General features: G+C 39.5%; 3 protein-coding genes across 4 annotated transcripts; 1 reads left to right on the forward strand and 2 right to left on the reverse strand.

Moving 5' to 3' along the window:
* Nucleotides 1-5,101, reverse strand: LOC102308308 (dehydrogenase/reductase SDR family member 11). The gene is made up of 7 exons (XM_005932078.2): nt 4,808-5,101; nt 2,396-2,605; nt 1,978-2,072; nt 662-791; nt 470-562; nt 318-383; nt 1-237 (listed from the first exon to the last, which is right to left on the reverse strand). The coding sequence occupies exons 1-7, from the start codon at nt 4,937-4,939 to the stop codon at nt 199-201; spliced, it is 765 nt and encodes a 254-aa protein (XP_005932140.1). The 5' UTR covers nt 4,940-5,101; the 3' UTR covers nt 1-198.
* Nucleotides 5,102-6,291: 1,190 nt separating this feature from the next.
* LOC121815165 (glutathione S-transferase omega-1-like) lies at nt 6,292-7,526 on the reverse strand. 2 transcript variants are annotated; one of them, XM_042224611.1, is made up of 4 exons: nt 7,430-7,526; nt 7,121-7,222; nt 6,821-6,927; nt 6,292-6,566 (listed from the first exon to the last, which is right to left on the reverse strand). In XM_042224611.1, the coding sequence occupies exons 2-4, from the start codon at nt 7,220-7,222 to the stop codon at nt 6,416-6,418; spliced, it is 360 nt and encodes a 119-aa protein (XP_042080545.1). In that variant the 5' UTR covers nt 7,430-7,526; the 3' UTR covers nt 6,292-6,415. The 2 variants fall into 2 exon arrangements, with proteins under 2 accessions (XP_042080545.1, XP_042080544.1); XM_042224610.1 differs by having other exon boundaries at nt 7,307-7,518.
* A 1,599-nt stretch (nt 7,527-9,125) lies between these two features.
* On the forward strand, nt 9,126-17,592 carry LOC102306211 (dehydrogenase/reductase SDR family member 11). The gene is made up of 8 exons (XM_042224607.1): nt 9,126-9,254; nt 13,416-13,560; nt 14,703-14,912; nt 15,737-15,831; nt 16,708-16,837; nt 16,951-17,043; nt 17,131-17,196; nt 17,312-17,592. The coding sequence occupies exons 2-8, from the start codon at nt 13,429-13,431 to the stop codon at nt 17,339-17,341; spliced, it is 756 nt and encodes a 251-aa protein (XP_042080541.1). The 5' UTR covers nt 9,126-9,254; nt 13,416-13,428; the 3' UTR covers nt 17,342-17,592.
* Nucleotides 17,593-23,922: the final 6,330 nt, after the last annotated feature.

Raw genomic sequence — 23,922 nt, forward strand, 5'->3', positions numbered from 1 at the left:
ACCATGCACTGCTCTTTAAATGAGATTTCCTTCAGGAAAATAAGCCAGCCAGTTTTCTCTCATTTTATTTCATATATTAGTAGAAAATTTCAGTACAAACATCAAAAACAAAACTGTTTTGTGAACAGATCATAAATCATCATTCCCATAAATGTAGTGAAGAAGTGCATAATTTCAGGGAGGTGATGTGGTTCAACTCTAAACCTGCTCCGTACCTTGCATCTGAACATCTCCGATCTGAAGGGAGAACAGTGTTTTAATATAAAATGATATTTATACAGAAAAAGAGTAAGGCATAAAAATAAGAGAAAAATCACCTGAACATGAGGAGGGGCACTGAGCACATACGTAACAGCATTGGCAACATCTGTTACTTCCAGAGACTGTCAGAGAAGTGAAACGTGATTAATGACTTATTATTTGAGTTACCACATCAACAGTACATCAGGTGTAGGAATAATTATTTTACCTTGTATGCAGAGTATGCACCAGCTGCTTTATTAGGATTGTCTTTGTAGAACCGTGACAAAAATTCTGTCTCCACCAAACCAGGAGAAATACACTGCAAAAAAGAGTGGATACTGTGTGTGAGGGTCTCATCACAGTAATGTTGGTTTTAAAGTGACTTTTGGAGTTGCCTACAGTGTTTTTAAAGCCTTACTGTGGCTCGGATATGGCTGTTTTCTGCACGCAGCCCCTGCCGCAGGCCCTCTGTCAGGGCGGTTACAGCATACTTTGTGGCGGTGTAGAAATGTAGATCAGGATTGGTAATTACACGATGTCCGCACATGCTGCAACAGATGTATGGTAAATGGTAAATGGCCTGCATTTGTATAGCGCTTTCCTAGTCCTTAAGGACCCCAAAGTGCTTTACACTACATTCAGTCATTCACACATTCACACACTGGCGATAGCAAGCTACATTGAGGCCATAGCTGCCCTGGGGCACACTGACAGAGGCGAGGCTGCCGGACACAGGCGCCACCGGGCCCTCTGACCACCACCAGTGGGTTAGTATGTTGCCCGAGGATATTTGGCATGCAGTCAGGATGCAGCCTGGGATCGAACCACCGACCTTCTGATTAGTGGCTGACCTGCTCTGCCACCTGAGCTATAAACCGTTAACCAAATGAGCATTAAACAGCATGCATTAATGTGCAAGTAAAGTAACTCTTTTAAACTCATGTCTCAATGATGTAAGAAACACGAGGCCTACAAAGCCGTTTTGTTGATAGTTAACTGGAAATATTCAGGTTCTGGATTGCTGATTGGCCACCATAAAATACTGCATGGGATTTCTGCTTATTAATTATGAAGACTAAAAAAAACAGTTATAGTGTAATACTAATATGATGATAACATCCTGAGCTGCAGACCTTTATTACTGCATGAGTGACACTTGTCATTAGACTAAAGAGTCTATAATAAGTGGAATTAGATATCTGCATTGATTCTGTTCCTGGCTCTGCTTTTAAAATCAAGGCTGCACTGGGAGATTCTGGCACAGTTAAGAAGTAAATCCATCCCTTCATCTATTTCCTACTGCTTATCCAGGGCCAGGTTGCAAAGCAGCAATCTGAGCAGAGATGCCCAGACCCCACTCTCCTTCCACTGTCTGGCTCTTTCCTCAGTTGAAGTCAGCAGCACTGCTGCAGAACCTGAGCTCTAGGTTGTGGTGAGCCCGACTAGACTGAGTCAGTATGTTTGAATCTTGTGCACTAGCCCCATCTGAGAATTTTGGCAAAAAATTCTCAGTTTTGGCAAACGGGGATCAGACCGCCAGGGTCTCTGCCCCTGACCAGAATTGACTAACTGCTGGCCTCTGCTGTTGATGTAGCTCTTTTGGGCCCCCATAAGCTAAGGCCCAGCCACCTGGTAGTTTCCCTCTTGTAAAATGTGACTTTGTTGTAAGTGAAAACATAATAATGTTAATAATAATAATGATACAGGTTGATATCACCAATAAAAATATCGAACCCGTTTATGTTTACGATGTGTCCATCATCCACATTTCTCTCTTTCATCGACTGATACGCTTCGCGTGTGCAGATACTGAGAGCAAGAACATTTACCTGCAAGAAAAAAAAAAACAGAAAACAAAATATCAGGAATCAGCACATTCTGGTTGATGCACTTACTTGTTGCTTCTTGCACACAGTGGGTGAAAAACGGTTTTAAGCAGCTTCAAAAACTATTAATGAGTCAGTTTAAGAGCTGTAGTCACTGAGAGGTTAATGCACACTGATCAGCTACAATATTAAAACCAGTGACAGATGATGACATGTTTCATTTTTTTACAGTTCAAAGTTCTGCTGGGACATTATTCCTGTGAATGTTACTTTTGATAAAATGCTACAACCAATATTATATTTCTACAATAACTCTGAGCTCTTACATCCATCATGTTCTTCCAGCCACTGGTTTTGCCGTTTAGCAGCAATTCTGGATGAGCCAAGCCAGCGTTGTTGATGCACACGTCCACGCCTTTGTGCTGCTCTTTGATCGCTGCAAACATGGACAGAATCTCCTCCTCTTTGGTCAAGTCACACTTGAAAGGAACCAAAACACCAGGATGGCCGGCACTCTGACAGTCTCCTGCCAGTTTCTGAAACCAAAAAGAAAAATTGACACACTTCAGAATCCACTTTGTGTTTTTAAGGTTTATGAATCTACTATTCAAATATACTAAGTTACTGTAAATTCACTGATTTGACTTTCCAGTTTGCATATCATCCACAAACAGTTGCCTGTGTTTGGATGTTCTGCCCATTTTTGAGTTTTGCTTCTTTCATGGATCTACTAATGATTTTGTAACAGCAGGCACATGATGATGGGATGATGCCTGCAAAAGCATTTTGTCTGGTTTTGTCTTGAGGTATGATTCAAACAGTTCATGCATTTTATCAAGGAAATTTAAAAAAAACCCCACTTTACTAATTCAAGCTCTTAATTTATTCTTGGGAGATGTCACTGTAGCTCAGGGCTGGACTGGGACAAAAAAAGATGGTCCTGGCATTTTTGGTCCAGGCAGCCCGCCATGATCCACTCAGAAAATATATAAATAAATGAATAAATAAATGTATATATCCTGCCTACACATATTATATATATATATTCCCTTTTGTTTGATTGTTGATATTGAAACAATAGAACAGAATAGATTTGTAGATGTCACATCAATGTAGTGGCGGCCAGCCACCCTGTTTAGCCATGTTTAAAGTGGTATGAATCCTGTAAAATGCTACCATTCATATCATTATGCTCTGTTTAGAATGTCCACTGACATTTTTCAGTACCTTACTAGAAAGCATCCATCAAATACATGAAAAACTACTTTGTGAAAAATAACTTTTGTTTTCCCACTAACTTCACTTTCTGCCCCCTCATTCTTCCTCTTCTTCTGCAACCTCCTTGTTCTCTCTCTCCATCCTCCTCACTCATCTAGAAATTAGAAAATGACAAAAATCTAATCTTTAAATAATTATTATAAGAGCAACAGGGGGATCCACGATAACAGGACAACACACTGAGTAGACGTGTGGGTAAAACAGAAGCTACAGCTTTATAATTTTTTGATGAATTTAATCGCTACAGCCATTAAAAGACTGATCCATAAGAATTTATAGCAATATTTAAACTGAATGCAGGCTGTTGCTAGATGCTGACAGGTTACATCATTATGACCTGCTGTCACCTGGAGCTGGAGCTGTACTGTACACAAACACTGAAGCCCAATTTGACCAGAACAGGAACAGAAATATTTAACAAACAAAAATAATAATAAGTACATCAGCTTCTTAACTTGTGATATCCCAGCAGACTAGTGGATCGGAAGGTTAAAATTAGCTAATAATCTCTAGTGATTTATATACAGTCTGAACTTTTACTCTATTTCAGTTGAAGTGTGTTTTAAATCTGCATCACTGATTTGTGCCATGAAACTATTTCTTTATTGTCTTTCTGGCAGCAACTAAAGTCTGTAACAGAGAGACTGTAACATCATGAGAGAACAACACTGGACATAAAATTTGTTTCCATTTTATCCTGTTCTGTCCTCAATAGAAAAGTTATGATAATGTAACATTTGAAGATAATACTACTATTATTATAGTTATTTTTAGGGGTAATCTGATAAAACTTCACACCCCAAAAAGGGTCTTATCTCGCCCCCTGTTGTTTTCTCTCAGCTTTTCAGCTCCAACTTTTCGACACTTATTTCACCCTTACCTTTTTCTACAAGCGAGCAAGGAAATTTTATTGGGCAATCCAGTGTCAGTAATTAAAACGAACCAATGGGTTGCTGTCAGTGCTTGCGCAGCGGCCCTTCTGGTCGGTCCATCTCTCCAAAAGTGTGTCGGCCAACCGGGAAAATGCCAGGTGTGTCAGATTACAAGTCCAGCCCTGCTATAGCTGCACTTTGTTAAGATTGTTGATTGTGGCTAATCTTTGACAACAGCATTATGTTTCAAAGTTCAACAACCAACAGTGCATATCATCTACATACAGTATGCTGACGGATTGTGTGCCAACTTAAAGAATCATTAACCACAGAGTTATAAATTTCAAGAAAGCAAAGGGCACAAAAGAGGATTTTCACCGTTATGTTTAAAATTTTAATATTCTGGCTTTTGCTAGCTTCTTATAAAAACTCTGTAGATGTAAATCAAAAGTAGTTTAACTGCAAACAAAAAACAACAACGAAGAATAGCGTTTTCCCCTGCATAATAGTAACTTTAACAACCAAAATATATTTATCTTTACATTAAATTACTCCATGCAGAAATTAAGTTTTCCCTTTATAGCATACCAGAATCTTTTCTACGTCCCTGGCGCAGCCCATCACTTTCATACCGAGTCGGACCAGCTCTACCGCTACAGCCGCCCCAATCCCGACCGAGGCTCCGGTCACCAGAGCCACTCTGCCACGCCAGCGCTCCATCACAGTCCAGACAACGATAACCTGCTACACCCACGAAAGCCCCACAATTATAAAGATAGGGATGCTGAGTCTGCAGCAGAGAGACCCCAGAGCTCTCATGGACCTGTCACAAAAGCGTGAGCTGTGAACCCTGTGAACATAACTATGAACGCCCCGAGCGCTTAAAAACAGTCGTCTCTGTGCTGCGTTCATGACATCAGCAAACTGTAGGAAAACATTTAAATAGTTTTTTTTTTTGTTGCTTCTCTTAAAAATTATACTACAATCTATTTACTCATATCCATCAAATGAAAACTAATTTAATCTCAATTGACCTATCTAGAACTGTAAAAGACCAACAGGACCATAAGAGCCTTCATCAAGAATTTAATGGGGAAGTGGCGAACAATGCTACAGGCCAACCTCAAGCCAAATACACAAATCTCCATCAAGTGCTGCTCGGCATAGGCCTGAACCCCCTTCAGCAAAATCATTAACAAGACTCGCTACAGATAACGTCTGAAGCAAAGGAGCAAATGTCAGCAACTTCCTCTACATGGATGACATCAAGCTTTATGTCAGGAGTGAATGAGACACCGATTCACTGATCCACACTACTAGGATCTACAGCTATGACAACATAGCCGAGATCGAAATACACTAAGTGATAGATGCAGGCCTGGTCTATCAAAAATGTTCTTTTCTTTTTTTAATCAGGTTCGTACAGCTGTTGTTGGGCTAGAACATCTTAGTTGCAATGTAGAAATGAAGTTACCTTTTAGCTATTAGCTTGTTATTATCAAATTGCTTTAACCATGAGCCATTTATTTTTCCCTGAGTCTCTTCCTCTCTCTACCTTTTTCGTTAACTACACCTTCCTCTGTTTCTTCCTCACTCTCTTGTTGGGACTGCTGGTCCTCTCTCCATGGCTAATGCTAACAACTGTGCCTCTATTCTGAGCGCACATAAATAATTTTTGCAAATGTTGCATTTTAAGGAGACAATTATTTTGAGCAAACAAAATTCATTTCAGTGTTTGCTATTATACATATACACACACAATAACTGCCATTCTCGCTCAGTTGTTGGCATTTGCTCTTGCTCAGATCTCTGCTCTGTGTGCTCTCAGTATGTCGCTTCTGCTGTCAACATCTCTGCTCCCTGCACACTCAACTTCTGCTCTTCTTCTGTGGTGGGCCATCAGTGTCTAATTGCTAAATAGATTAATTGAATTATGTAAATCAATAAATCATATTAAATTCCTTTTAACAATCACTCCTTATTTAACTGTTTTTATACATCTTAGAGCACAAATAGGAAACTCAGAATGAGGCCAGTCATTTCATGAACAATTTTTATTTGAAAATCACTCCCATTCACTTTTTAGACTCTTTAACACTTTACACATGTCACATCAGAATTTTGAAAACAGACCTGATTTGTTTGACACAGTAATATATAAAGACAGCTATATTTTTGTTCAGTCAGCACAAACTTCTACAGGCCATAGTCATAGTCTGGTTTTCCATCAACGAAGGGCTTGAAGAAGGCCTTGTGGGCATCTATGCTGTGTATTGTGGCTTTGACAGCTGGATCTTCCAGCATGCGCTCTGTCCACATCTTCATCTCAGGTGTGCCATCCAGACAGCTAGGAGACAAAAGTAAATTACAGCATGTGAACCCACATTTGTTTGCAAAACATCCAACAGACAGGAAATAAATATAAGATATTCAGTAGATGCTACAAAGGAAGAAAAGCTCAAATTAGATATTAAACTGTTACTTTAGTTGTGTTACAGTTTTGCAGATTGGGCACTGTTATTTCTTCATTTGAAAGGAAGAAAAATAAGTCCACATGGAAGAGGTAAACCTTTATGGAACAACAAGATCTGGAAAACCTACTGTTGCAGCTCAAAGACCTCCAGTCTCTCAAACCACGGCCACATCATGTAGTCAAACATTGTTATGGAATCACCACCAAAAACCTTGATCTTCTTGTTAACGAGGTCCTAGAAATTGAATATTACTTTCATTAGAGGTGCATTTAATACTCTAAAATAACCAGGTATAGATAATCTTAATAATCCTTTGATTAGTGATTATGATTGGCAAGCAAAGTTGCAAGCACACTCATTCACACACAGTCTTTCAAATTATATGTTTATGTGTAAAGAAACTAGAAGCATCAATTGTGTCACCTACCTCGTTCAATTTGGAAAGCTTTTCTTTCAGTTCAGCTTCCAGTCCTGAGACATCCTGACCATTCTTTCTCCCTGATGGGATCCTGTAAAAATATCCTATCATCTAAAACAGTGACATTAAACTGATTATTTGGTGATTAAAAAAACAAAATATAAAGATTTATGTGCAAGTTTCCATGTGACCTACTTTGGAAAAATACTCCAGCATCATTCTTTGCTTTAGCAAAAGGAGAAGAAGGAAGCAGCTGCTTTTCAGGGTAACCTTCATCCACCTATTCACAGGTGATCGGTGACTCATATATCAACTCACCAGCAGGTGTCTCTAGTGTCGGGACAATCCCAAATGGATTCTTTTTAAGGTACCACCCAGGCTTGTCTGCCAGATGGACATTTATGATTTCATGCCTGAAACACAAAAAGCACAAAATTCACACAATGTACAATAAATTAAAGGAATTTTATAGTTGTCAGTTTGGAACATGTTGCTTCCACAAGGGCAAAGTGAATTTTATATTTGTTATTAGCAGGTGGGCCCCATGTTATAGTTAAATGTAAGGATTTTAAATACATATACATACATTCCTATTTTAATTTTACACAACATCCCAAGATTTTTGGAAACGAACTATGTATAAAAATGTGAAAAGAGCACCTTCATTAACATTACAAATACCTCCATGGTAATATTTATATACTGTAGACTTTAAATGGATGTTGTATATTTACATATTTGTACCCTTTCTTTAGCAGGAAGAAGTAATTTTCTGACATCTGTGTGTTTTTAGAGAAGCCACAGTGTGTCACTATTTGTTCTGACTTTTTTTAAAAGTCGTTTTCAGTCGCATGCTTTTAACCGTCACGAATAATATCAATATTGACCTAATTAAAATGCATGGCTTTGTAAAACTGCAACTACACCCTCACCACAAGCTAGGTAAGGGAACAGTGTAAGTAGTAATATACCTATACTTTTTTAAAATGTGATACATATGTTGTCCGAAAACAATTCCTCTAAATTTGCAAAGTTACTGATTTAAAAAATATATATTTTCGAATTTTTAGTTGCATGTCAAACATATGATAGACTCTTGAGCATATTCATATAGCTAAATTCACAATGGTATAACCGTGCTAAATAAAAGCGGCCCAAGCACCAATGCACTCTAATCCACTCCGCTAAACTGTATGTTGATAAGTACATGAACGTACCTCTACCTCTACAGCTGAAAACAGTTTGTATCCGCACTCTGAGGGTCTGCTGAATTGTTTTTAATACGGCACTTTTTGACGAACAGCAGATGATGAAATCCTCTTTATTGTAGAAACTGTCCCTAAGCTATTGTTGCTCATACTTACTGAGGTCCCTAGCTACTTCCTTACTATGTCAGTAAACTTTTTTGAAAAGGAAGCTGTTGTAGATTTAAAGAAACATCTTAATTGAAGCAAAGGCAAAAAAAACTGGAATGAATTTTATGTGACTGTTCATATTAAAGCCAACAACAAGTGAAAATCCAAAAACCGGCTTCAATCCTTTGTATTAATGATCTCCCCCCCCTCTCTCTCTCTCTGTGTGAGTGTGTGTGTGTGTGTGTGTGGAGTGTGTGTGTGTGTGTGTGTCTGTGTGTGTGTGTGTTGGGCCCTCACAGAGAATCACAGCAGGAGCTTTTCTCAAACGCATTACCAATCAGTTTTTGTTTTGTTTTTTTTGTTTTTTTACAAGAAGTGTAGCATACAATGGTACTGTCAGGGTTCCTGGGTCGTTGACCCAGTGATTTCAGTTTGTTCATGTTCAGTTTAGTTCGCCACATTAATGTTCTCACTTCCTGTCTTTTCCCCGTGTCAGCTTGTCCCCCGTGTCATTAGTCAGATTAGTGTTCAGCCCTGTACTCGCCTGTTTCCAATCACTGTCATCATTCAACCTGTGTATTTAGTTCCTCGGTTTCACCAGTTCTTTGTCGTGTCATTGATGTACATGTGATGTTCCTGTCGTCTCCCCGTATGTATGTTCAGTTAGTCAGCCAGTCCTTCGTTCCTGCTTTGTTCATTCACCCGTTCCAATAAATCCCCGTCATTTCTGTACCTGCGAGTCCTGCGTTTGGGTTCCTTCTTCCTCGCCTCCACACAACGCCTGACAGGTATAAATGTATTCTTTGCGATACTTTATAAATATGAAACTTAAAGATTTTGAGTTCAGTGCACATTGTGAAGCAAGAATCTAAATATTTGTGTCACAATGATTTCTATAAAAGCATGTTGTTTATGGGGATAATGCAACAAATCTTTTGTGCGTCCTATTAATGATCAATGGTAATGCCAAGAGGAACCCTGGCTCAGGACATTTTCATGACAAGTGACAGCGCAGACATCTACTAATGAGAGAACATGTTTTATCATCATAAACGACGTGTGATATGAAGCATCGTTAAAGTGTCACTTCAGTAATGTTGACTCATGTTTTTAATAATGACTTTAAAACACTAAACTCTAATTTCTGTGGTTATTTTAAGTTTAAGTTTAAGTTTTTAAGGTTTTCAAGTTGTGTGTAAGGGTTTAGTCTATCAAACCTTACCCTTTTCTCCCCAGTATCACAACAGTAGGACTCCCAAAGTACGGCTCAGTAAACAACCAATGATTCTAAAGCCAGAACAGAAAACAGTTGAAATAATGTTGCAAGTTTTTGTGCGTACAGGGTAAAATTAGCCACAGATGCAACATCCACTTTTGATAAAGATCACTCCACCTGTTTATTTCTTAAGAAATTAAGCATCTTTATTAAGCTCTTATTTATAAATGTCTACACAATAATAGACACCGTGTGCTCTGTGACATTATAGTCTTCTACTTCTGCTTCCATCGGTTTGCATTTTAAACTCCCAGCCTTTCAGTTTGTTATGAACGACTTATATTTCTAACATTTTGTGATATAAAAGTGAACCATGCGACTTTTTTTATTTTCTGTTTGATGGAAGTGACTTAAGACACGAGTTATTTAAACAATTCTAAATGACAGTGTGATGGCCATAGTACTTTATGTGGGCCAAATGTGTTAAGGATAATGTTTATCAATGTAAAATTGCAAAGAACTTGTGGATAGAATATAACATTTTGTAAACAGTTACCTCAGAAGCTGTACTGGTAGATCTTGATGAGGTAAGAATATTCTCATATAGTACTTCACAGGCTATAGTAACGTACTAACACAGAATGTATCTGCATCTTACTTGTATTTGCTATCTATACTAGGACTTTAGTCTCCTAAATCTGAAATCGCCGCTGCTGCCTTGAAATATATAGCGAGAGTCAAATAACCAGCATCAGACTGGCACTAGAGAAATGTATGTAAATTACGTGAGAGTGACGCACGAAGGGCCTAAGATACTCAAAGCCAGAGTAAGAGAAATTAAAAGTTGTTGTTTTTGGTGGCTCGAAAAATTAAAGAAAGATGTTTAATAATTGCTAAAATGACACAGCACTCAAAATCAAGTTTTTTATTTCTTGCTTCAATTAAGATGTTTCTTTAAATCTACAACAGCTTCCTTTTCAAAAAAGTTTACTGACATAGTAAGGAAGTAGCTAGGGACCTCAGTAAGTATGAGCAACAATAGCTTAGGGACAGTTTCTACAATAAAGAGGATTTCATCATCTGCTGTTCGTCAAAAAGTGCCGTATTAAAAACAATTCAGCAGACCCTCAGAGTGCGGATACAAACTGTTTTCAGCTGTAGAGGTAGAGGTACGCTTCATGTACTTATCAACATACAGTTTAGCGGAGTGGATTAGAGTGCATTGGTGCTTGGGCCTCTTTTATTTAGCACGGTTATACCATTGTGAATTTAGCTATATAAATATGCTCAAGAGTCTATCATATGTTTGACATGCAACTAAAAATTCAAAATATATATTTTTTTTAAATCAATAACTGTGCAAATTTAGAGGAATTGTTTTCGGACATCATATGTATATGCGTTTGGGTTCCTTCTTCCTCGCCTCCACACAACGCCTGACAGGTATAAATGTATTCTTTGCGATACTTTATAAATATGAATGCTCATAATGACTTTGCAAATACATCACTCCCTTACTTGACATGCACACGGGAGGAGCCAGGGATCCGATCAGCAGGTGACCTGCTCCGATCCCTGGCTCCTCCAGTCATCCAAGTATCCTTGGGCAAGATACTAAGTCCCCAAATTGCTCTCCGATGCTTCCATCAGAGTATGAATGTGTCTGAATGTATTTAGGAAGCACTAAGAGTAGAAGAAAGTGCTTGGTTGAATGTGTGTGATTGGGTGAATGTGGCATGTTGTATAGAGCGCTTTAAGTACTCTGGGAGAGTAGAAAAGCACTATATAAGAATCAGTCCACTTACCATTTAACAAAGATGACTGGTGGCGCGGGACACAGCGGCCACTCTGGACCAAATAGTGCTGTCTTGGTGGTTCATTTCCATTGCACTGTCTTGTGTCTCTATCGTCTTGTTCTGTATAGTCATGCACTGTCTTGCCTTTTCTATTTTTCAATTTTGCACATTCCACTTTACGCAGTTCTGTTTGTGTCTGTTATGTTTCATCTGTAGCACCGGGTCTTGGAGGAATGCTGTCTCATTCCACTCTGTACTGTACCACTGTACATGGTTCAAATGACAATGAAAGCCGCCTGAACTTGAACTTGAACATCAACAGCAACATGACTAACCATGACATTGCAATAATGCTGCCCCTTTTTGTTTCCTTCTGACATTCCTCCCTTTATTTGCTTGAGTCAACACACCTTAATTTGATTCAGGTGTGTTGACCCTGGGTATTATCTAAAACCTGCAGGCCACCGGCCCTCGAGGCCTGGACTTCGACACCACTGAACTAAAAGTGGGATATTACTGCCTGCATCTGCTGACCGAGGCAGCAAACAGTCTTCCTTTGTTTTAGCTTTCACACATGGATCAAAAATGTTACTGCAAAAGTACACGACACACAATGATTGTGCTTACTATTATTGCATTTTATTGACAGTTTTGAACTCAAGGAACAAGGTCTGTTCCAGTCCAGCTCTCTTCGTCTCCACTTGACTGCTTTCACTATATAGAGAAACGGAAAGAGACACCGTGATCAGTCAATCGCCACCACCTGTAAGCTCACCTGCCTTCCTGGTACCGCCCCATTGAGCTCACTGCACCACTCCTCCCCTGCAGCTGAGCTAGGGACCACACCTCCACCACAGCTAGCAAAAGAGATGTGCATAAAGCGCATTCAAATTCCTCCCTGAGTGGTTCATAACCCCACAAACAGCTCTCCACACCATTGCTGGGTGTGTCAGCATAGATGCCCCCTCATTAGGTTTACTGGCTAATGCACAACAGGTGTGCCAGTCACCTCACCTGACACTGCTGCAGCTGAACCCAAAACCACACCCCACTATGACAAGGAGAAAAGTACTGACACGTATACAAGACTGAAGGAGGAAAAATGGAAGCATGGAATCAGTGGGGAATACTGGAGTAACAATACGAATAGGAGCCAGTCTTCTAAGAAATAACAAATCAAAGCTAAAAAAAATCCATCACAACGACCCTGGACCATGACATTTTGTCAGCATGGTTGGGTTTGTGTTGACGTTATAGAGGCAGCTCTCCCCCTGCATGGACGCATGCAATTAATCTTGTTTTTGTGTTTATAAAAACATAAGCATATCTTTTAATTAATAATCAGATAATTTGAGTTTAGGTTGTAATATAATTGCATTGTGTTGCATCAAAATAATAAACTACAAGAAACACAAAAATATTGAAATTAAAGTATACAGTCTTTGAGTAAAGCTCAATTAATAAAATATAAAATATAATTTTAAATTTTTAGGTTAACAATAAATACAAATTTTGAGTACCCCATACTTAGAAGATATGAGTTTTTGTACTTAAATCTTTTGAGGTAATCAGTTTCCACAAAAGTTTTAAGTTCATTCAACTTGTTCGGGTTTACAGTGTGCCATTAGATGGTAAATGTGTATTTATTACATTTTAATAAACATAGTACATGTGTAATATTGATTTAACATAGATAGTATTGATGCTAACAATGAATGAACTGGTCTAAACATCAGGAGAGATTATGTAACACATATTCATAATGAATTGGCAAATATGTCGCGCCCTTTCCTTACATTGCCTAATACACAAACATGACTTATCGTCGCAGCAAGCTGACATAGTTCAGATGGATATATAAATGCTTCCGGACACAGGACAGTTAAAGATCCGTCACTCTCTCTCTCTCTTCGTATTTCTTTCGTGTGTGTTGCAAGTTGCTGGACTGTGATGGAGCGCTGGCAGGGAAGAGTGGCTCTGGTGACCGGCGCCTCGGTTGGGATTGGGGCGGCAATAGCGGTAGAGCTGGTCCGGCTCGGTATGAAAGTGGTGGGCTGCGCCAGGGACGTCGGCAAAATCCAGGTTTGTTTTGAAGTAAAAAAAACTTTTCAGCAAAGAGCAACAACTGCATTTTTTTAAAGTGTTTTTGTGTGTGTGTTTTATTTGTTTTGTTTGTTGTTGGGGCATATGCATACTCATAGTTGGATGATTATGTTGATACAGCAAAAATGATGAGAGGCTGGACAGTAGCCGATTTTATGGCAGTTAAATAAACCTGCAGAACGAGCTTTGCAACACATAATCCACTGTAAGACTGAAATGAACTATAAGTCTTTGTAAAGTTTTTTTTTTCTTTTACCGCCGTTATACAGTATTATAATATTGCATGCTGACTGTTTGGTAAATCAGATTCAATGTAAAAGTTCACTGCTAATAGATTTTCAGTTAAGTCCAGCACAGAAACAGAAAGCTGGCCAAAAATTAACTGACGACACATGAAGGATTTAGAGTTTAACGGCTTGAAGAATATTTGTATATTATGCAAGTCCTGGTTTCAACTGTCTTTCTTTGTTCTCTGGATATAGCCAAAAAAAAAATGAATCTGTATGATAATGAATATAATGCATGTATTTATAGATATAGCACTTTTCAAAACCCTTCTTTGAGGATCAACAAGGTGAGAAACATTGGTAACTAAACTGCAGAATAAACTGTGGGGAAAATTACAGGGTTTTTTTTTAAAATAACAATTTGAAATGAATTGTAAAGTGAAGGACTTAAAAGCAGGACTCAGCCCAGGTTGAATGATAGAAAACACAAACAATATGACAAAGACTACAAGAAGAAGGACTGGACTATTTGTACACATCCAGCAGCTTAACTGTTTACAGTCTACAGTTTTCCACATATGAAATGAGTGATTTCCCTCGTGAGGGTCTCGGTTATAATATACTGTCAGAATGTTTTCATGTTAAAATAGTTTTTGTTTTTTAAGGTACTGTACAGCAGGCTTGGTGAACCAGTGAGGGCAGGATGTGTTCAGACATGGGATTTCCAGTTTTGGACAAATTACTGAAATGAGTTGTGAAATACAAGCTCAAAACTTAAAGCAAATCTTAAACATATTTACAGTAACCTTACATATACATTTGAAGGGCAGTGTTATACGACACTAATGTTATTTTGAAGCTGAACCTCTGTCATCGTTTCCTTTTTGGTTTCAGAAACTGGCAACAGAGTGTCGGAGCGCCGGCCACCCTGGTGTTTTGGTCCCATTCAAGTGTGACTTGAGCAAAGAGGAGGAGATTCTGGCCATGTTTGCAGCGATCAAAGAACAGCACAAAGGCGTGGACGTCTGCATCAACAACGCTGGCTTGGCTCACCCAGAGCCGCTGCTAAACGGCAAAACCAACAGCTGGAAGAACATGATGGATGTAAGAGCTCAGAAATGTTTTAGAAAATCTGCAGCTGTGTGAAAGTTGAGTAATGGCTTCGCCAGCAGAACACTGAAGTGAACTTCAATGATCACTCTAACGTTGACTCATCCGTAAGCTAAGAAAGAACGTTTAGTTTTATCACCGTAGTAGGTAAATTACTACAACAGAAAACAATCGGAAAACAACCCAGCTCATAATATCACAAAACTAAATAGCTGAGAAAGGTGAATAAATAAATAAATAAATAAACAAAAAATACACAAAAGTGGGTAAAAAAAAATATTGAAAAAATACAAGAAATTTGTTGATTCAAAATATTGTCGTTACTATTTTCTGCGGTTTTTGCAGTTATTTAATCTAAACAAACTATGCAAAATTTTGCTTTTTTATATTTTGAATATTTAAATTTTGATGTTTAATGTCACTGTCATGGAGAAAATGTTCAGCTGCAGCAGACTTATATATGACAGACAGAAAAAAAAATATTTCAATGTAAATAAACCAGTGTGACCAGTTTTCCAACAAGTCATCCATTAATCACACTGTAAATCACATTTTGTGTAAAAGTTCACTGTAAATAGGTGGGGTACATTATGCTCAGTTTAATCCATTCCAAAAACAGGAAGTATTCTTCAACCGAACTCATGAATCATCTGAATTACAAAATTGTTACACAATTTGACAAAACTCAGAGTTAAAAAGGTACACAAGTGGCCAAAAACTACTTAATGCTTCTTATGCACAAGAAACAAAGAGTAAATGAGTCATTTGGAAAGTGTTGATTTTCCTGGTTGTTTATTTCACTGCTTGGTTTCTTACAGGTGAACGTTCTTGCACTGAGCATCTGCACACGGGAAGCTTATCAGTCAATGAAAGAGAGAAACGTGGACGATGGGCACATCATAAATCTCAACAGGTGCAGTTTTATTTGTTGATGAATAATGATGGGATTTGTGAAGTCTGTTGACTTAATCATCAGAAAAATATCTTGACCATTACCATCATGATTGTCCAGGACTCTTTAAACCCTTTTCACATCAAATATTTGGTTAACAGGAAAAGCACAGATGGTGGTATTAACAATACTGCTAGCTCTTTGACATGGAGATTATTATCAAGGCAAGACACTGTTAGGCCTTTTACACATATTTTCCACTGTTATTGTTCTTTTTTATCTTATTCATATCCCCTGGTCTGACCTGATGTAGACTTGTGAGAGTTTCCTAACATAGGCTAGATTTTTTTTAAACCTTAAAGCAGCACCCAGTGAAAGTACAAGGGGTCTAGTACCACGTCTTACTGTACAAAATGGATTATGCTGAAATTTATGGACTTTTTAGACCAGTTACACCAAATTACATGTTGCCTACAGCATAAGCTTCTTTTACCCAACATGCATAACACCAAATCCTGGATCAGACAATAGAATAAAGCCACCATTGTGTATTAACCTATTTATTGTATTTGTTATACTGTTAAAAACGTCTGTAGCTCTCTGTTATTAAAACATTTAGGAAGCAAAAAGAGTCAAACCCCATGTCAGGGGTTCACTAGTATAATAATTAGTTTAATTAACTGTTAATTTGAAAAAAGTGCCAGACAGTAGTGAAAAATGTCTATCACAATATCCTAAAACCTAAAGTGTCATTTTCATTTTATTTAATTGACCAACCAGCAATTCAGAACCTAAATATGATTGGGGATTTTTCTCATATGACGATCTGAGATCAGATCACTGTATCAGTCTTGGTAAATACTGATTTGGTAACAGCTTGTAAACCTTCTGTTGCAGCGTGTGTGGACATCACGTCTTACCTGTTGCTGATCTGCATTTCTACACCGCCACCAAGTATGCTGTGACCGCTCTGACTGAGGGCCTGAGACAGGAGCTGCGTGCAGATAAGACCCATATCCGAGCCACGGTGAGTATTTAAAAGACACTAATTGACTCCAAATGTGTCTTTAATACCAAGATCGGCTGCTTTGAGACACATACACATTGTTTACTGAAATTTCCATTCTTGTTTTTTCTCAGTGCATTTCTCCTGGTTTAGTGGACACAGAATTTGCAGCACGGCTCCACAGTGAAAATCCCGAGAAAAAAGATGGGATATATGCTGCGTATAAGGTAAAACCATTAATCCTACAGTTTGTGTAGTGTTGATTTGATTACTCAGATAAAAATAATTTAAGCATTTTTTCACTTCTTTGACAGTCTTTGGAAGCAAAAGATATCGTCAGTGCTATCGCATATGTGCTCAGTGCTCCTCCTCATGTTCAGGTTTGTAATTTTCACTTTTACAACTGTTTTTTGACTCATTGAATTTTGCTCTGCAACATTCTTAATATCACAAGTTTACTTATAATAATAAAGCATTATTTAACTTTTCTTTCAGATTGGAGACATTCACATTGAAGCTGTGTAGCACAAGTCACTCAAGTTGTTCCCTCGGCAACCGCAATATTTTTGTGGCTTTCCTGTTTTCAAAATGGCCTCTGAGGATGTTACTATCACTGTGTGTTTCTTCAGTCTCTTTGACAAGTTGCATCATGTGCTCTGTCATATAATCTTACGTCTTAACTGCATTTATCTGGGTGCTGAAACATTTGTACTGAAGAGTTTGAATGTATGAAATAAAATGATTTTCAGGGGACATTTATTGCGCTCCAGTATTTATTATTAATATATAGAGGACATGTTTATGATGGAAAGAATTCAAGAATTCAACCAGTATAAAGTATAAAACAATAAAAAATTCTGAAATATACATTTAACTACTCAACATAAATCCCTTGGGTTTATTTCAGGACAGGCAGCATAAAAATCTACTAAATTAAATATCCCAAATTTTATTCTATTGCCTTTATTCTGAAAACACTAAAATAATAATAATATAGAATATATATATTCTATATTATCCATCCATCCATTTTCTTTCGCTTATCCGGGGTCAGATCGCGGGGGCAGCAGCCCAAGCACAGAAGCCCAGACCTCTCTCTCCCCAGCCACCTCCTCCAGCTTATCCGCGGGAACGCCAAGACATTCCCAGGCCGCAGAGATCACCTGATGAAGCCAACAGAACCACATCATCTGCCAAACGCAGAGATGACATCCTGAGACCACCGAAGTGAAAGCCTTCCGCCACTTGGCTATGCCTAGAAATTCTGTCCATAAAAAAATAAGGACAGAATGGCCCGTAACAATGGGCCAGACACTCCATACTCCCGGAGCACCCCCCACAGGACCCCACCAGGGACACGGTCGAATGCCTTCTCCAAGTCCACAAAACAGATGCAGACTGGTTGGGCAAACTCCCATGCGCCCGATGGACTTTTTTGAATTGCTTTTTACATCAACCTTTTAATTATGTCTATCCCACCAGGAAGTCTGACCAAAGTAGCGGTACAAACTCTAATGAGTTAGTAATGATTGGTTTGCCCTCGCTGAAGAGGGAAGTTACATAAACAATTCATTTAAGAACGCCCATTTAGGATAGCCGCACGTTTTGAGTGCTTCCTTTACATGTGTGTGTTCCTTCTTTTTCCCTTCAGGCTTAGAGGGAACATGTTCTGCCCGGTGGTGTAGGGTCCTGATTACTCCAAGTTTGTGTTCCAGAAGGGTGATGGGAGTCAAAGAGGAGGTACTGGTCCGTGTGTGTGGGCTTCCGGTAAACTTCGATGTTGAGTTTGCCGTTCTCTCCACATGTGACCTTAGAACTGAAGAAGCTTCTCGGATGAGAGGTGAAACGTCTTCAAGCAACTTAAAGAAGTCCAGACGCTTTTCTTTGCAAGCTCCTTTGACCACCTAAACTTGGTTTATATCTGACCCAGATAGACTGCAGGTCATAACTTCTTACCAAGTTCAGTTCACCTTCGACATGTCTCTCCTTCCTCCTGCCTCCCCTTTCCTCTCATCCACTGCTGGCCTCTGTGGAAGCCCGCCATCACGCCACCAAACAACTGAGTTATTTTTACACATCGACCAGCATCTGGCCAATGCCACCACCTTTCATTGTTTCTACCGTTACAAAAAAAAAAAAAAAAAAAGAAAAAAATCACCGGCCCATAAAAATGAAAAATCACCATCGGCCTGATGCCAAATGCCCGGTATGCCTGATGGCCAGTCCAGCTATGGTCATAGTACAGTCCTGGCCAATGTTCCCTCTAAGCTGCGTGCGTGCGCAATTGTGCACTGCTGGCACGGTCTCTGCGCACAGAAAATCTGCATTGTGCACCAAAAAAAAATCTAACCTGAATTGAACTTAAAACAATTCTGTTTTGCAGTGTTGTCAGTAAAGTGACTGGCTGCTCCCGTATGGGATTAGAACGATGCCACCTTATCCCATAGTCCAGCCAATAATGCGATTCACATTCGTATATACGCAGCTAATCAACGTCGTTGACAGGCTATGACAGCGTCCTTATGTGCCGACACCGGTGTTTTAGCTAGCAAAGCGGCGTGGCTGATGTGGAGTGAAGCCACGTTAATGACAACGTGTACAACCATTGGAGATGTGAGCAGGACAGACGGAACAATTGACGAAAAAGTGTGGACTTTATACCAGTTTTTAAATTGTGTTGATAGGCCACGTAAAACCAGAGTTATGATAAAAAAATATAGCAATGTTTGGTTTTCTTCCTGAATTGACTATGTGCACGAGACAATGCTAACTTCCTGGTTTGAGACCGGATGTGGGGTTGTGCATTTCCGGTAGCTTTACTTTGCGGTCAATCGCTACTGCGAAGATATACTCCAAAATCATGTCCAAAACTCGAAAACGGAAAGATCGCGTTAAGTTACTGTCAGAGTATTTTTGCTTTTAAGGATTTTATTATTCATATAATAATCAACTAAGAGTGTTTATATTTCTCTTCTGTACTCAACCAGCTGCATATTTTAATTGCTGGCTCCCTACTTTATAACGGAAACTGTTTGCCTTCACATTATCAGTCTTTGCCTTCACATTGTCACTGTTTGCCTTCACACTAGCAGGAAACCGCCACCCACGAGTAAGAAACAACCTTGTAGAGAACACGAAGTTTTTTGATAAACCACACCTGTTTTCTTGACAAGATAAGGATGATATTTCCTTTTCTGTATGCTTCATGATGTGTATAAATAAAGCCAGACTGCACCAAGGAGGTGTGTGAGTCTCTCCCTGAGTCTCTCACCCGTGCACGTTAAAAACTGCTCTAAGTGTCTGAGTGATATTTCATTGCATCTGAGTACTTTGATAATAGAATATCTTTAACATTTAATTGGTCCTTCTGAGCCGGAGTGGACATTGATATTTTTTCAATGCTCCAATAGGAGACCTTCGTCAAGTCCTGACGTCGTGAGAAGCCCACGCTGCCGACTCCTCTCCAGGTAGAGGATAAAGTCCAGAGACGTGACGTTCGGATTCTGGCCAGCGTTCTTATAAGAGGTCCACGACTTCAGGGGTTGATGAAGGAAACCAAAGCAACCACACAATAACTCAGGTGAATATTTAGCACTCACTCACATCTTGCGCAAAACGACTGAGGCAACCTGTGGTCTGTACATAAAATAGTTTCCCGTCAAAATATGACAGCTTAGTAACAGTCTCGTCTGAAAAAGGACTGGTAGAAAAGTTACGCAGCTCGCCTGAAAGAGGGCTTGGAGCAAGCTTTATGTCAAAATACGACAGGATAGTAACATTCTCGTCTGAAAAAGGACTGGTAGAGAGTTACACAGCTCGCCTGAAAGAGGGCTCGGAGCAATGTAAAAAGACACAGAGTTGCCCAGAATAAATACTCATTACGCGTATGATCTGTTGTTTTACTGTTTTGTTGGTGGAGTAAGTTGATTTTACAGCACATTAAGGAGGCTGAACTACTCCACCGAATTGTTTACCGTTGGTTGCTCGAGTTCTGGTGGAACGGGAAAAGGTTGTGTTTCATCACATAAAATTGACACCGCTTTCAAGGCTAGCTTGAAAGTAGAAGGCCGTGTCAATAGCCTCTCCCATTCCTCGTGCCAGAGAAAGCACCACGGGTGTGTATGTGTGTGTGTAAACGCAAAATATAATATATATAATAATAATAATAATAATAATAATAATAATAATAATAATAGGAAAAATAATAATGGGTAATAAATCAACAAAACTCACTGCTGACGAGCAGTGGCTAGAGAAAAAATGTCCAAACGCCGGACTAATTAGTAAAAATAGATGGAGAAATCCAAAGAAACTAAACTGCCCTGCGTGGGAGGGAAAATGTACTCCCTTTGCAGTGACTGCTTTAAAAGACACCCTCCAAGCGGAACTAAACAATGAAAAAAGTTTTAAAAAGAAAGCCAAACGTCTCACAGAGTGGCAACACTTTAAAGCCTGGATGGCAGAAAATGATAAACGCACAAAGGTGCGAGAAGAGAAAAAGAAAAAGAAAAATGAACAAAGTAGTGAACTAAAAGATCCACAACACCCAAAACCGCCTCCTCCATATGTGCCTGCCCCCGGCCCGTCTAATCAGCCAGTATCAAAAAAACCCTTCACTGACGCGCCAGGCCCATATGATTCAGCAAGACAGGCATTAAATTTAATGACAACAAATCACCATAGGGAAGAGAAAGACATAGGGAAAGACCCGTCAGGTAGGGATATGGGAGGACAGATTGACCCCCCAGGACCGTCAGGTCTGTTTCCAATGATAGCCACGCCCAACCCAAGATATGGCCAACTAACGGGTGGTGATAATAATGAAAGAGACAACAACCCTTTCCTATATGTTTTCAGAGCATGGTCCCAAACTGACAGATTTAACGTCTTAAAGGACGTTCCACTGTTAAATGAAGGTTTTGAGCCATGGAGGGAGGCAGTTGAATTAATTAGAACACACTGGTATTTGAATGGCCATGAAATGCTCCAGGTAATTCAGGATTTATTAGGTCTGAAAATGGGAACAGTAAAAGGAGACTTCACGGGGTCAGATGAACAGGGTATAGTCCTGCCCCCCACCTCTGAGCTTCTAAGGGCTCAGTTGACAGGATTATATGAAAGAATTAGAGTCCGTCTAGCCCCAAGAGCAGATTACGGCAAAATAGGCGAGATAAAACAGAAGGAAGCTGAGACTGCATCTGACTTCCTCGATCGCCTACGCCCAGTCTTCAGACAACATTCAGGTTTAAATTACCAGGAAGAGCCACAAACACCATTTCAGCAACAGTTAAAAAATGCATTTCTGAACGGCCTCCTCCCAAAAGTGAGGGCCCACGTAGAAAAACATTGGGTCACACAAAATACAGGAAGTCTGCCAGATGCACTACAATATGCTGAGCACGCAGTCAAAATACAGAAGCAAAAGGAAAAAGGAGGAGTCTTTACTGTAGATCCAGTAACAGGATTGGTGGCATTCTCTGGAGAATACAGAAGACATAAACCAGGCCCCTACAAAGGAAAAGGAAAGGCAGGAGGAGGGAGAAAAGGAGAGAGAAGAATAAAAAACACAAGCTGCTACAATTGCGGAAAGGAGGGGCACTTTGCCCGAGAGTGTAGACATAGAAAAAAGGATGACAGTGAGGAAGAGGATGAAAGAAATAACAAATGACTAGGAAAAGGCATAGAAGCAGAGAGCAATGACAACACGGACGTGTATAACATAGAGCAATTGCTTTTGGGCTCTGAACACAAACCAACTGTAATTATATACGTAAATGGGCAGCCAATGACGATGCTCTGTGATACTGGAGCATGTAAAACTGTACTGATTAAAAAACCACCAAAAATAAAATTCTCTAATGATACTCTGATAGTTAAATCAGCATCAGGACATGTCAGTACTAAATCACTGACTGAGCCTCTACTCTTATCTCATGAAGACAGCGGCCGCAGCTGTAAAAACCAATGCATATATGACCCATCTTGCCCAGTTAATCTTCTAGGGAGAGATGCACTAGAGAGGCTGGAAATAGGAATCTTGCCAGGACCAGAGGGCATGTATGCAAAGCTAATGTTAAACGAGAAACAAAGTCCAGCAGATTATCAGATTAATGTGTGTAAAGGACTCGGAGAGCCTCACTACTACTGGACATTAGACCTGCCCTCACTAGAGCCTTTACAACACATAGCAAATCGATATCTGCCAACTCATTCAACACGACAGGACTACACTCAGTATCACAACACATTGAGGTTTAAACAGAGTCCAGGTCCTAATCCAGTGTATGACCAAGAGGTACATAAGCTAGGCCCACAAAAGCTGACATTGCAACACCTATACGTCACCCAAAGTGGTAATGCAGTGTGCTCTGTACTGCAGCCTGAGGCAGTACAACGAGTAAATAGGATGCCAAATCCACATGTATCAGTAGCACATAATGACAGCACTGAGTGGAAAGATCTAGGCCGCATTCTTGCCCAAGTTGAAAGGGACAGATATGAAAAGACTGAAGACACGCATGAGGGATGGCTCCAAGGTCGCAGAACAGGATGCATGAAATACACATTAGGGTGGGTAATTACTACCCACCCAGCCACATACATGACTGACAGCACTGATTTGCATGTGCAGGAAGATAGTGAAAACTGACACGTACTCTCATTAGAACTACACCCAGAACTACAAGAATTGCCCACAACACTATGGTCCACAGGATCGACAGATGTAGGATTAATAAAAGGAGCAGATCCTGTTGTAGTAAAAACTACTACAACCTACAGGCCAGTTAAACCACAATATCCCTTGACGGCAGAAGCAAAAGCAGGGATCAGGCCAGTAATTGCAGATATGGAAAAAGCAGGCATTTTAGTGAAAACAACTGAAATAACCTGTAACACTCCAATTTTTCCAGTGAAAAAAGCAAACACAGGAAAATATCGCTTGGTGCATGACCTCAGAGCAATAAATGAAATAACTGAACAAATCCCACCTGTGGTAGCAAATCCACACACAATTTTAAATCAAGTGACACAAAAAGAACAATGGTTCTCAGTCATAGATCTGTCAAACGCGTTTTTCTCTGTGCCGCTACACCCAGACTCACAAA

Source organism: Haplochromis burtoni, unplaced genomic scaffold, assembly GCF_018398535.1.
Source record: "Haplochromis burtoni strain Fernald_Lab_line unplaced genomic scaffold, NCSU_Asbu1 Contig_144, whole genome shotgun sequence".
Classification (NCBI taxonomy): domain Eukaryota; kingdom Metazoa; phylum Chordata; class Actinopteri; order Cichliformes; family Cichlidae; genus Haplochromis; species Haplochromis burtoni.